Source organism: Panthera uncia (genome assembly GCF_023721935.1).
Source record: "Panthera uncia isolate 11264 chromosome C1 unlocalized genomic scaffold, Puncia_PCG_1.0 HiC_scaffold_3, whole genome shotgun sequence".
In the NCBI taxonomy this organism is placed as follows: Eukaryota; Metazoa; Chordata; class Mammalia; order Carnivora; family Felidae; genus Panthera; species Panthera uncia.
In genome coordinates this window covers 12539909-12553318 of record NW_026057584.1, presented here as the reverse complement: position 1 = coordinate 12553318, position 13410 = coordinate 12539909, and the positions used below count along the sequence as shown (strand labels likewise).

General features: G+C 47.9%; 1 protein-coding gene across 1 annotated transcript; it reads left to right on the top strand.

Moving 5' to 3' along the window:
- Window positions 1-3614: 3614 nt before the first annotated feature.
- Window positions 3615-8508, top strand: LOC125911126 (uncharacterized). Its single transcript, XM_049614797.1, is given in 2 exon segments — window positions 3615-7883; window positions 7886-8508. Coding segments are annotated over 2 exon segments (4380 nt in total). The 5' UTR covers window positions 3615-3640; the 3' UTR covers window positions 8023-8508.
- Window positions 8509-13410: the final 4902 nt, after the last annotated feature.

Genomic DNA, 13410 nt, shown 5'->3' with positions numbered 1-13410 from the left:
ATCTATGAACATTTCTCAAAAGCCTGATTTTTTTAAATGTCAGAATGATACCTGACGTTAGTTGATGTACAGCTTCTGAAGTAACCATTCCTCTATTTAAAATGGTTACATTCCTTCTTCTTTTCCAAAATCAGGAAAATTTCGTAAGTATTGGGGCATGTGAATTGCTATCCAATAAAAAATGAGAAGATTTAAACATATGCTCCACAAAAGGGAATATATAATTGTAGACTGAGGACGCGAATAAGCACTGAATAGCATTAAACATCAAGAAAATTCAGGGACACCTGGGTGGCTCAGTCAGTAAAGTGTCTGACCCGACTTCAGCTCAAGTCATGATCTCACGGTTTGTGGGTTCGAGACCCACTTTGGGCTCTGTGCTGATGGCACATAGTCTGCTTGGGATTCTGTCTTCCTCTCTCTCTGCTCCTCCCCCACTTGCTCTCTATCTCTAAATAAATAAATAAATAAATAAGTAAAATAAACTTAGAAAAAAAATTCAAACTTAAGTGACAATGCAATGCCACCATATATCCACTAAAATATTTAAAACCAAGATAGATACTGTTGAATGTCGGTAAGGATGTGGAGTAATTAAAGCCTTCATATACTGTGGAGAGCAGTGTAAAATGCTGCAATTTAGAAAATCTTCACCTACTTTCTTAGAAAAGTGGAAAAATACCTCGCCTGTCACCCACTGATTAAAAAAAAGATGGGCCTCCCCCCAAAAACCTTGCTCAAAATGGTTCATTGCAGCCTTATTCATAATAATTCATAAAAGGAAACAGCTTACATGTTCAGCCGTAGGAGAATGGATAAATCACCCACGTTATATTTTAACGGTGGGAATTCTGTTCAGCAATAAAAAGAACAAACTACTGACATATATGTTAACATGGATGGATCTCAAAAACTGTACGCTGAGTGAAAGAAGTCTGACAAAAAAAGGACATACTCTAAGATTCCATTTATGCAAAGTTCTAAATCAGGCAAAACTAATTTATGGTGAGCTGGAGGGTGAGTCTTTAGTGGAAAGAAACATTAGCAAACTCTCTGGAGTGACGGTCATGCTCCGTTTATTAATAGGAGCTTAGTTTCCTCGGGACACGAAATGATCACTTACTGTGGGTGCATTTCATGGTATGTAAATATCACCCGAAAAGAAGAAACCAGAACTGTAAACAAGCATTGAACCCTAGCTAATGATATGCACACTAATGATATGTGTACAATGACATGTGAGTCTGCCACTTAGTCTGAAATTCACTTTAAAAGTCAGAACGTGCAAACACGTGTGTAATAAAACATGAGTCTAGTAACATGCTCACGGTAGAATTCAGTTAGTGGACCTATGGGTATTCGTTCTGAAATTCTTTCAGTGCTTCTGTGTGTTTACAAGCTTTCACTACAAAATGCTGCGGGAGAAGGAGGCAGTCCCAGAATGGGACAGAGGATTCATCCCTCTCTTGTGTTTCCGTGGACCCTTTAACAGATTGGAATCAAAGACATGAACCAAATGTGAAGGACCGTTTTTAGATATTCAAAACTTCGTGATTCTCTGAAGATGTATAGTATTTTGCTGCTTTAAGGAATAAACTGTATTTTTAGAGTGGTTTTAGGCTCATAGCAAAATTGAACCAAAAGTGAGGAAAAGTCCCATTTACTGCCTGCCGTCAAGCAAGCATAACCTCCCGCAATATCAACAAGCATCTCAAACCAGAGCGGTACCCTTGTTACAACTGGTGAACCTCATCATGATCGCCAGGATCCATAGTTTACATTATTACGGTTCGCCATTGGTGTTATACATCCTATGACCTTTGGCAAATGTCTAATAACACGGATCCACCATTGCAATGTTGTACAGAACAGATTCACTGCCCTACAAATCCTCTGTGCTCTTATGCAAACCTCCCACACCCACCCCTGACGAGCATTGATTTTTTTCATGAATCCACAGCCTTGCCTCTTCAAGAATGTCGTAGACATGGAATTATATAATGTATAGCCTTTTCAGATTGGCTTTTTTTCACTTAGGAACAGCACTTCAGTTTCCCCTGTGTCTTTTCACAGCTTGAGAGTTCATTTCTTTTTAGCGCTTAATAATACTCTATTGTTTGGATACACCATTGTTTATTTATCCACTCCCTTCCTGAAGGTTTCAAGGAATTCCGGTCTGTGAATAGTTGTGAGTGCCAGCTATTATTTCTGGTAATATGTACTTGAAGAAGCCCAAAGGGTAAGCCCTTGTCTTTCTAGTCTATATATGGAGAGGGGAGGGGATGTGTCCCAGGGCAGAAAGACCCAGGTCCCACAGAATTATGTTACCTGTTCTATGTCTTCTAGGCAGAGATTCACTTTTTTTTTAAAGTTTATTTATTTATTTTGAGAGAGATAGACAGAGAGAGAATCCCAATCAGGCTCCACACTGTCAGCACAGAACCTGTCCCAGGGCTCGAACCCATGAACTGTGAGATGATTGAAAGGGCGGGCCTACGCCGGCCGACTCCATCTTGTTCTGTGTTCTCCACCTTGAGTGACTATGTCCCCGACATGACCCCTTTTCCGGGAAAATCACAGACACCTCAGACCGTGCCTCCTCCCCTTGAGTAACCTCCCGCTAACCCGTTCAAACTTCCCGATCAAAACACGCCCGGCGACCTGCGTAACAGGACTCCGACCCTTCCCCAGCCAATCGGCCGAGGCCACGACCCTTCCCCAGCCAATCGGCTGAGGCCACAGCCATTACCTCACCAACTGCCCCTAGACCCCTATAAAACCTTTGTGCTTTTGAAACTCTCTCTCTCTCCCTGGTATCTCACCGCTGCGTCGGTGCAGGTAGGGGATTGAGCTCGAGCTAGCTCGAATAAAGGCTCTTTGCTTTTGCATCGGACTTGGCTCCCTAGTGGTCTTTGGGGATCACGAATTCTGGGCATAACATTTGGGGGCTCGTCCGGGATCCCCAAGACCCCCGAGGGACCCCCGACCCGGAGAGCCTGACTGGCCACGGTTAGTGTCTGTCTGTTTGTTCTGTCTTTTCTGTGTGAGCTCACTTCTGGAGTTCTGGTAGTGCCCGACGCGGTCTAAGTGGACGCACTGGAGGACCACGGGCCGGGAGTTTCGGAAGACGTTCCGACTCTCCCTTCTGGAGGGACGTGGAATCCCCTCAAAGGTCTGAGACGAGGCGGGTCACTCCCGCTGGTCGGCGTGAGGCCGTCGTCTTTGGAGGGACGTGGAATCCCCTCATCGGTTTTGGAGGGACGTGGAATCCCCTCATCGGTTTTGGAGGGACGTGGAATCCCCTCAAATGTCTAAGCTAGCTTTCAGTTTTGCTTCCATGGAGTTGGAAGATTTTCTAGGGGCCCTCTGTTTGTCTGTTTTTGTGTTTCTCTGTTTTGTTCTGTGGACTTATTGGACGGACGTTATGGGACAGACTCAGACTACTCCTCTAAGTATTATGATTGATCACTTTAAGGATGTGAGGGGAAGAGCTAACAACCTCAGTGTGGAAGTCCGAAAGGGTCCGTGGCAGTTTTTTTGTTCTAGCAAGTGGCCAACTTTCAATGTCGGATGGCCACCAGAGGGGACCTTCGACCTCCCTACCATCCACCGAGTCAGGAGTATCATCTCTCAGCCTAAGATGGGCCATCTTGCTCAGCTCCCTTACATTATCACTTGGCAGGACCTTGTGGAAGACCCACCCTCTTGGCTTAAGCCCTTCCTAGCCCCGCTCCCTCCGGAGTCAAAACCCATTCTTGCTTTGCAGGGGACAAAGAAGAAGAAAAGTCTTATCCAGCCTTCAGCACCCCTCTACCCTGTCTTACAGGGGGGTACTGAAGAAGAATTAATTTTTCCTCCCTCGTATAACCCCTCTAGGATGCTGGAAGAACACCATCCTCCCCCTCCGGGGGAGGCAGACGCTGTTCCGAGAGCAGGAGGCGGAAACGCTCCAGTGGGAAGCCCGCCCTTCACCAGACAAAGGGCTCAGAGGGAGCAATCCGCCTCCGCCGCCGACTCCACTATTCTGCCCCTGCGAGCAACCGGACCCCCAGACGTGGAGGGGAATCAGCCCCATCACTATTGGCCTTTCGCCACTAGTGACCTCTACAATTGGAAAGCTCAGAATCCTAAGTTTTCCGAGAAACCGGCAGGGCTTATTGATTTATTAGACTCTGTTCTTTTTACCCATCAGCCCACGTGGGACGATTGCCAGCAGCTTTTGCAGGTCCTGTTCACGACTGAAGAAAGAGAAAGAATCGTCAACGAGGCCCGAAAACTAGTTCCGGGTGCAGACGGGAGTCCCACCACCAACCAGGCTCAGATAGATGCCTCCTTCCCCTTAACTCGGCCCCAGTGGGATTTCAACACGGCAGAAGGTAAGGAGAGGCTCCGGGTCTACCGCCAGACTCTAATGAGGGGTCTCCGAATGGCTGCTAGAAAGCCAACCAATTTGGCCAAGGTAGGAAATGTACAACAGGGAAAAGATGAATCTCCGGCTGCCTTTTTAGAACGGATCATGGAGGCATTCCGTACCTATACCCCCATGGATCCAGAGGCTCCGGAAAGCAAGGCAGCTGTTATCATGGCCTTTGTAAACCAATCGGCCATAGACATTAGGAGAAAATTACAGAAAATAGATAGACTAGGAGAAAAAAGTCTGCAGGACTTACTGGTGGTAGCCGAAAAGGCATATAATAACCGGGAGCTTCCTGAGGACAAGCAGGCTCGCGCCATGGCGGCTGCCAGCAGTAAGCAGACTCGAGACCTGGCCAGAATACTACTAGCTACCACTGCTGACTCCCCTGAGGAACGAGACCGCCGTCTCCGGCAGCTGGCAGACGACGCAAGAAAAGGTAAAAGAACCACCAAGGGGGGGAAGCAGAGGCTGCAGAAGGATCAGTGCGCATACTGCAAGGAGATAGGGCATTGGGCCCGAGATTGTCTGAAAAGGGCCGGCGGGAAAGGAAGCAAGACTGACCGAGTAAAAGTCCTAGAGCTAGATGAACTAAGTGATTAGGGGAGTCGGGGTTCGGACCCTCTCCCCGAACCCAGGGTAACTCTTAAAGTGGAGGGGACCCCTGTTGACTTCCTTGTCGACACCGGAGCACAACATTCGGTCCTCCGCACCCCACAAGGAAAACTAGCCAGCAAGAAGTCCTGGGTACAAGGGGCAACTGGTATGAGCCAGTATTCATGGACTACCCAAAGAACAGTAGATTTGGGAACGGGCCGGGTATCCCACTCCTTTATGGTAATACCAGAATGTCCCTACCCGCTGTTAGGACGGGACTTACTGACCAAGATTGGAGCTCAGATAACTTTCAGACAAGGGGGGCCTCAGGTCACCGATGGCAAGGGCCACCCCATCCAGGTACTGACCATGAAACTGGAGGATGAATACCTCCTCCACCAGGAGGCGCTCCCGAGAGAGGATAATATAGACAGATGGCTACAAGAATTCCCCTCGGTTTGGGCAGAGACTGGTGGGGGGATGGGACTAGCCGCTCATAGGACCCCAGTCCTGGTAGAGCTCAAGCCAGGAGAGAGTCCGGTAAGGATCAAACAATACCCCATGTCACAGGAGGCCCGGAAGGGGATCCAGCCACACATCCGGAGACTACGAAGCCTAGGGGTACTAGTTCCTTGCCAGTCTGCCTGGAACACCCCCTTACTGCCGGTCAAAAAGCCTCACACAAATGACTACCGACCGGTACAAGACCTCCGGGAAGTAAATAAGAGGGTCGCGGACATACACCCAACTGTTCCCAACCCATATACTCTCTTGAGCTCCTTGGCGCCCTCCAGGGTCTGGTATACTGTACTAGATTTAAAGGACGCCTTCTTCAGTCTGCCGCTGGCACCCCAGAGCCAACCCCTGTTCGCCTTCGAGTGGCATGATCCGGAGGAGGGCTACAGTGGGCAACTCACCTGGACACGGCTACCTCAGGGATTCAAAAATTCACCCACTATCTTCGACGAGGCACTACACGAGGACCTGGGTGAGTACAGAAGGGAGCACCCTGGCCTCACCCTCCTACAGTACGTAGATGACATCCTGATTGCTGCCGACACGGCCAAAGACTGTGAGCGAGGGACCCAGGACCTGCTGGCTACCCTGGGGGCTTTAGGGTACCGGGCATCCACGAAGAAGGCTCAGATATGCAGGGAGAGGGTAAGTTACCTGGGATATATCCTGGAGGGTGGACAGCGGCGGTTATCAGATGCCAGAAAAGAAACTGTCCTAAAGATCCCTACTCCCACCTCCCGAAGAGAAGTGAGGGAATTCCTAGGATCAGCCGGCTACTGCCGCCTCTGGGTTCCAGGTTTTGCTGAGATCGCCAGGCCCCTATATGAAGCTACCAAAGAGGGGAAAACATTTAAATGGACTGAAAAAGAAGAAATTGCCTTTAATCGGTTAAAAAAAGCCCTCCTAAGTGCCCCAGCCCTGGGCCTACCAGACATTACGAAACCCTTCCACCTCTTTGTAGACGAACATAAGGGAATAGCAAAAGGGGTTCTAACTCAAGCCTTAGGCTCCTGGGACCGCCCAGTGGCTTACCTGTCTAAGAAACTAGACCCAGTGGCTGCCGGCTGGCCGCCATGCCTAAGAATTATTGCGGCGACAGCACTCCTAGTCAAGGATGCAGACAAACTGACCCTAGGACAGGAGATCTGGATCACGACCCCACACGCCATTGAAGGGGTCCTGAAACAGCCTCCTGATAGATGGATGAGCAATACACGTATGACTCATTACCAGAGCCTCCTACTCAACCCTCCACGAGTGCGGTTCCACCCCAGTGCAGCCCTCAATCCTGCAACCCTGCTGCCCGACCCTGACCTAGGTGCTCCACTACATGACTGTGCGGGAATCCTGGAACAAGTACATGGATTCCGGATGGACCTGACCGACCGGCCCCTCCCCGATGCCGAGGCTACTTGGTTCACTGATGGCAGCAGCTTTGTGCGAGACGGACACAGGTATGCGGGTGCAGCGGTGGTCACCGAAACGGACACCGTATGGGCGGAGGCTCTACCCTCCGGAACGTCAGCCCAGCGAGTGGAGCTCATAGCCCTCACCAAGGCGCTGATGCTGGGAGCTGGAAAACGGCTTAACATCTACACAGACAGCCGTTATGCATTTGCCACAGCTCATATTCATGGGGCAATTTATCAGGAGAGGGGGTTACTGACGGCAGAAGGACGGACTATAAAAAATAAGCAGGAGATACTTAACCTGCTTACGGCCTTATGGCTTCCTGCCAAGCTAGCCATTATCCACTGCCAAGGGCACCAAAAAGCTGATAACCCAGTAGCTAGAGGTAATCAAAAGGCTGACCAGGCAGCCAAGGCAGTAGCCCTTACTCCAGTCCCCACCATGACCATACAACTACCAGACCCGGGAGACCCAGTTTTACCAGACCAGCCCAAATACTCCCAGGAGGAGTTACAGCGGATCAAGAAACTCCCCATGGCCCAGGAGATAAAGGGATGGTGGTATACACCTAACAAGGAGCTCGTGCTGCCAGACCGGCTCCGAGTCTCAATATTAGAGCACATGCATCGGTCTACTCACATGGGGGCCCGAAAATTAAAAGACTTAATCCGACATGCCGGAATCAAGATTCACCAACAGGACACCAAAATAGAGCAAGTTGTATCTGCCTGCAAGACCTGCCAACTCACCAACACGAGAGCCACATCAAATAAAAAAGGAACCAGGCTCAGAGGCACCAGACCAGGAGCCCAATGGGAAGTCGACTTCACTGAAGTCAAACCAGGAAAGTATGGTTATAAATATCTTTTAGTATTTACAGACACCTTCTCTGGCTGGGTGGAGGCATACCCAACCAAGCATGAAACGGCTCAGACGGTGGCTAAGAAGCTACTAGAAGACATCTTACCCAGGTATGGTTTTCCTGCCATGGTAGGATCAGACAATGGACCAGCTTTTATCTCTCAGGTAACACAGGCAGTAGCCAAGGCGGTGGGGGCAAACTGGAAATTACATTGTGCTTATAGGCCCCAGAGCTCAGGACAGGTAGAAAGAATGAATAGAACCCTAAAAGAGACCCTTACCAAATTAACCATGGAGACTGGCGGGGACTGGGTGACTCTCCTACCGTACGCCCTTTACCGGGTTAGAAACACTCCTTACACTCTGGGTTTTACTCCCTACGAGATCATGTTTGGCAGGCCACCCCCTGTTATTCCCAGCCTTCGAGCTGAACTTCTTGCAGAGTTTAAAGATCAAGAACTTTTTCTTTCCTTGAGAGGGCTCCAGAGGGCGCACGAGGACATTTGGCCGCGCCTCCGTGCCATCTACGAGGCTGGCCCGACCCCGACACCTCATCAGTACAAGCCGGGAGACTGGGTCTATGTCAAGAGGCACCACCGAGAGACTCTCGAGCCGCGCTGGAAGGGACCCTACATTGTAGTGCTGACAACCCCCACCGCTCTCAAAGTAGGCGGCATCGCGACCTGGGTCCATCACACCCACGTTCGGCCAGTGGGACTTCGTCACGCGATGGGCCATCAGTTGGGACCAACACAACCCGCTCAAGCTCAAGCTCAAGCTACAGCACATTCGACCCACCTAATATTGGTAACTCTGTTAACTCTGCTTGTCATTGCTCATGCTACCGGGAGTCCCCACACCCCCCAAAACATCACCTGGCAGATCATAGATACCAGCTCAGGGACAATACTTAATTAGACCTCCCAGAGCCACCCCAGGGACACATGCTTCCCAGAACTTAGCGTAAACCTCCAAACTCTGTTCCCCTTGTCACCATAAATGCAGCCGGTCCCATGATTGGGTCCGTAAGTTACATGACAAGGGGGGAATGAAAGGGCGGGCCTACGCCGGCCGACTCCATCTTGTTCTGTGTCCTCCACCTTGAGTGACTATGTCCCCGACATGACCCCTTTTCCGGGAAAATCACAGAAACCTCCGACCGCGCCTCCTCCCCTTGAGTAACCTCCCGCTCACCCGTTCAAACTTCCCGATCAAAACACGCCCGGCGACCTGCGTAACAGGACTCCGACCCTTCCCCAGCCAATCGGCTGAGGCCACAGCCATTACCTCACCAGCTGCCCCTAGACCCCTATAAAACCTTTGTGCTTTTGAAACTCGCGCTCTCTCCCTGGTATCTCACCGCTGCGTCGGTGCAGGTAGGGGATTGAGCTCGAGCTAGCTCGAATAAAGGTTCTTTTGCTTTTGCATCGGACTCGGCTCCCTGGTGGTCTTTGGGGATCACGAATTCTGGGCATAACAATGATGACCTGAGCCGAAATCAAAAGTCGGACGCTTAACCAACTGAGCCACCCACACGCCCCTCAGAGATTCACTTTTAAGCTATTTTAAATAAGAAAAAAGAAAGTTTGGGAAGAGGCCTCCTATTTAGTTTATAAATCCGGTCTGGGGGTTCTGAGGAAGAGGACCAAAGAAGTGAATGTCCAAGGGCAGCAGCAAGCCAGACCCTCCAACGGCAATCCCGCTGCTCAGCAGCAAGAGGGGCCCCCGCCTGTGCCGACATCTCTCAGGGCAAAGGGCCAGACGAAGATCCTGATAAGGAAATGCATACAAAAGTCAAAGCAGAACTGAAAGGCTTTCCTCCAACTTATTCTCCCTGACCTGCCTTCCAGCGCCCTGTGCCCTGACCGCAAAAGGAGCGAAAGGATCGAGACCCTGCCCCCACAGGCATTAGTTCTTGGTGATTTGCACTCTCTACATGTTTGTGTGGTTTGTTTTCTTAATTTGTGTTCGTTTCCCTCACTCAGGCCTCTTCCGGGAGTCTCTGTAGTTTCTCTAGGATTGATTGTTTCAGGAGAATACAGCCAGCAGCCAGCCATGTCCACTGTTGTAACAGGCCCTAGATGCTTAATTAGAGCATTCTATGTCTGGTGATATACATTAGGTCTTTTTTTTAACTTCTAACCGATTTTTTGAACTTAAATTTAAGGCATTTGCCCAAATTTTCGTAAACAAATAATTCTAGGATTTATTAAATCCAGTATTTCTCTGCGGTGAAATGTATTTATTTTTACTTTGATCCTTATCGTCAGTTTCTCTTGTCACTTTTAAGACTTTGGATCAGCGGGGCGCCTGGGTGGCTCAGTCGGTCAAGTGTCCAACGTCAGCTCAGGTCATGACCTCACGGTTTGTGGGTTTCAGCCCTGTGTCGGGCTCTGTGCCGACAGCTCAGAGCCTGGAGCCTGCTTCCGAGTCTGTGTCTCCCTCTCTCTCTGCCCCTCTCCCGCTTGCACTCTCTCTCTCTTTCTCTTAAAAATAAATAAATATTAAAAAATAAATAAGTAAAAATAAAAACTAAAAGACTTGGGAAAAATTCTTAGGTTCCAGGCTTATGTCACTACTTTCAGTTTTCTGTATGGCCAGTTTAATTTGTAAAGAGTTTTACACAGTGAATTTCCTTTTAATATCTCCTTGAACAGATTTCCTGGATGTTACTATGTGCGGTTTCTTTTATCATAAAAAAACTATCTTTATTATAGATTTTATTCATTCAAAAAAATACTCAAATATTTTGCTAATTAAAAAAAAATCCCCAAACGCTGATGGCTGGGTGCCAGCTCTTAACATAAAAATTGGGAAACTACCAGTATTTTAAACATAACTAGGAAAAGGAAGTAACTACCATAGAGTTGAAATCCCATGAACGCACAACTTGCTGGACGGTTGGGTTTCATTCTAAATGACTTTTCCTATTTTAGTAAGATAAGAAGTTTTTCCCAAAGGACCTGTGGCATTGTATTCAAACAAGAAAACACGTAGGTAACTCTACTGTTCCGATAGCAACATGTCAATCATTTTATGTAATTAATTTCCTAATGATCCCAAAACATCTGCTTTATACCTGGATGATCTTACTCTAGCACGAGGCAGTTTTCTGGAACATTTTAAATGTGAAATTTATCAGGAAGCCCGAGCAAATACGTTGCAGTGTGGAGAGGAAAAACTCAGGATCAAACCTTTTGCCAATGAAGTGTATAATATTTTCTTTGACAGAAGCAAAGTGATATATTGCATGTCACAGCTAAGCTGTAAAAATACCATGACCTTTCATCAGTCTCAATTATTAGAAGTAATAGCTTCAGGCTGAAACTGCGCGGGAATCCCTGACCGTATTTAACACAGAAAAACTATAGAATTGAATGCAAAGTGCACGACCAAACCGTGTCGTGATAAGGTTGTCCAGTGGTCCATTTATCATTTTTTCCTGCTTACTCTGTGGCTGACATCTACTTATTAAGTCTTTCCCTGGGTCATTTCACACTGCTGAAGAGGCAAAGTAGAAATCCCATCAGGAAGCCTGCGCTTCCAGAGAGAAGGGAAGCGTTTTATTTGTGATGCCATCATCATCTTATTAGGGGAAAGGAAAACTGTTGATCCCAATAGTACCTTCCTGCTGTTCAACGGTCACAACCAGTGTGGACGATGCCCCGTTGAGCAGGAAATTTCCAAGAAAAAGTCAACTTCTGCTCCGCGAAATGGCAATATTTTTCAATAGCCAGGGATCACGCCTTGCTGGTGGACCGAGCCCTGTAAGCAGCCTGTGGCAACCTCCCAGAGGAGCCGGGGTGGGGGGAATCAATAGGAGGGGTGATTGAAGGAAAGGGTAAATCTTTCATTGAACTCCATGGGCTAATCTGCCTCAAAAAAGCCATTGACAATATTTCATTGAAAGGAGTAGCGACAATATGCAAATAGATTGCTTTTGACCAGGGGTGGAATGCAGAAACCTTTATTTTTCGTATTCTTTAACTGAGATTTAGCACTTTACTAAACTAGGAATTGAGGACACAGACCACAGCCATATTCGCAACACCGCTGCTGTCACCAGCAGAAATCACAAATCTCACATCTCAGCTGTAGAGATATTGTGACCTACAGTTCACGCCCACCACTGTTTCAAAAATATAATATTCTTGGGCCTGCCACTAGTTCTTGTTATGTTAAAAGGAAATGCGTACCTTATTATATCACTTTTTAATAATTTGATAGCAAACTGAAGTTCAGTAGCATTGATGTTTTGAGGAATCCTTTGGATTTTATTTTGGACATTGAAAACCCTGTTTTGAGAAGAGGTTCTATATGCTTCATCATAGCACAACAATCTTAACAACTTTTGTCCTACATCAGGTTGAATCTATTAAGGATTTTTTTTTTTTAACGTTTATTTATTTTTGAGACAGAGCATGAATGGGGGAGGGGCAGAGAGAGAGAGACACACAGAATCAGAAGCAGGCTCCAGGCTCTGAGCCATCAGCCCAGAGCCCGACTCGGGGCTCGAACTCACGGACCGTGAGATCGTGACCTGGGCCGAAGTCGGACGTCTAACCGACTGAGCCACTCAGGCGCCCCTATTAAGGATTTTAAATGTTTTTCCAGGGTGTGTGTGTGTGTGTGTGTGTGTGTGTGTGTGATCTTAATGCACAGGCATAGACTCATTCAGACCACCATGATGAACCCAGTCAATTTCCAAGAATTGTTTTTCTCACTCTCAAAGGTCTAGACGCAGCAATGAAATATAAAAACAATGACATTTAAAATAAGATGTGCTTTTGGAGCACCTAGGTGGTTTAGTTGGCTAAGCGTCCAACTTCGGCTCAGGTCACGGTCTCATGGTTCGTGAGTTTGAACTCCACATCAGGCTCTCTGTTGTCAGCACAGAGCTCGCTTTGGCTTTGGATTCTCTGCCCCCTCCCTCTGTTTCTTCCCTGCTAGCACTCTGTCTCGTGCTATCAAAAATAAACATTGAAAATATTTTTAAAAAATAAATTATGATGTGCTTTTAAATATGTCAGATATTATGACACATTCTAAATATATAACTTACTTAAGGGTTGGAGGCTTAACATAGACCTATGACTTCCTGAGGACCCTTTTGGGCTGTAGGAACCTGCCCAGGATGGAGAAAGGTTAAGGATACAATTGTATTTCCTCTAAACCTCTGAGTTACTTTTGGTGACTCCCTTAAAATGAGCGTCCTGCAGCACGAGCAACTGGAACGAGACCAAACCAAGAGAGTCTGTGAGGGGTAGACAGTCACCAGGGCGAGGTGAAATTGATGGGCTCCATCAGTGCAGCGGGGTGGACAGTCACCAGGGCGAAGTGAAACTGGTAGGCTGCATCACTGAAGCAGAACCCCTGGTTTGCTGTGCGGGCCTCCAAACAACCTGGTTAGGTCCTTCCAAGGTAAGAGGCAGCTTGAATCACCTGCCAGGCCCAGAGGGCACAGAGCCATCTTGCAACAATGAAAGTCAGGTGAGACCTGCCTCTTCTTATCCCTTCCCCGGATCCTACCCCACCTCAATGCTGGAGCAGGGTTTGGAATCAGAAGCCCCTCTTGGTAAGACGGGGGAAGAGAGACAGAGAGGGGTGGGGGG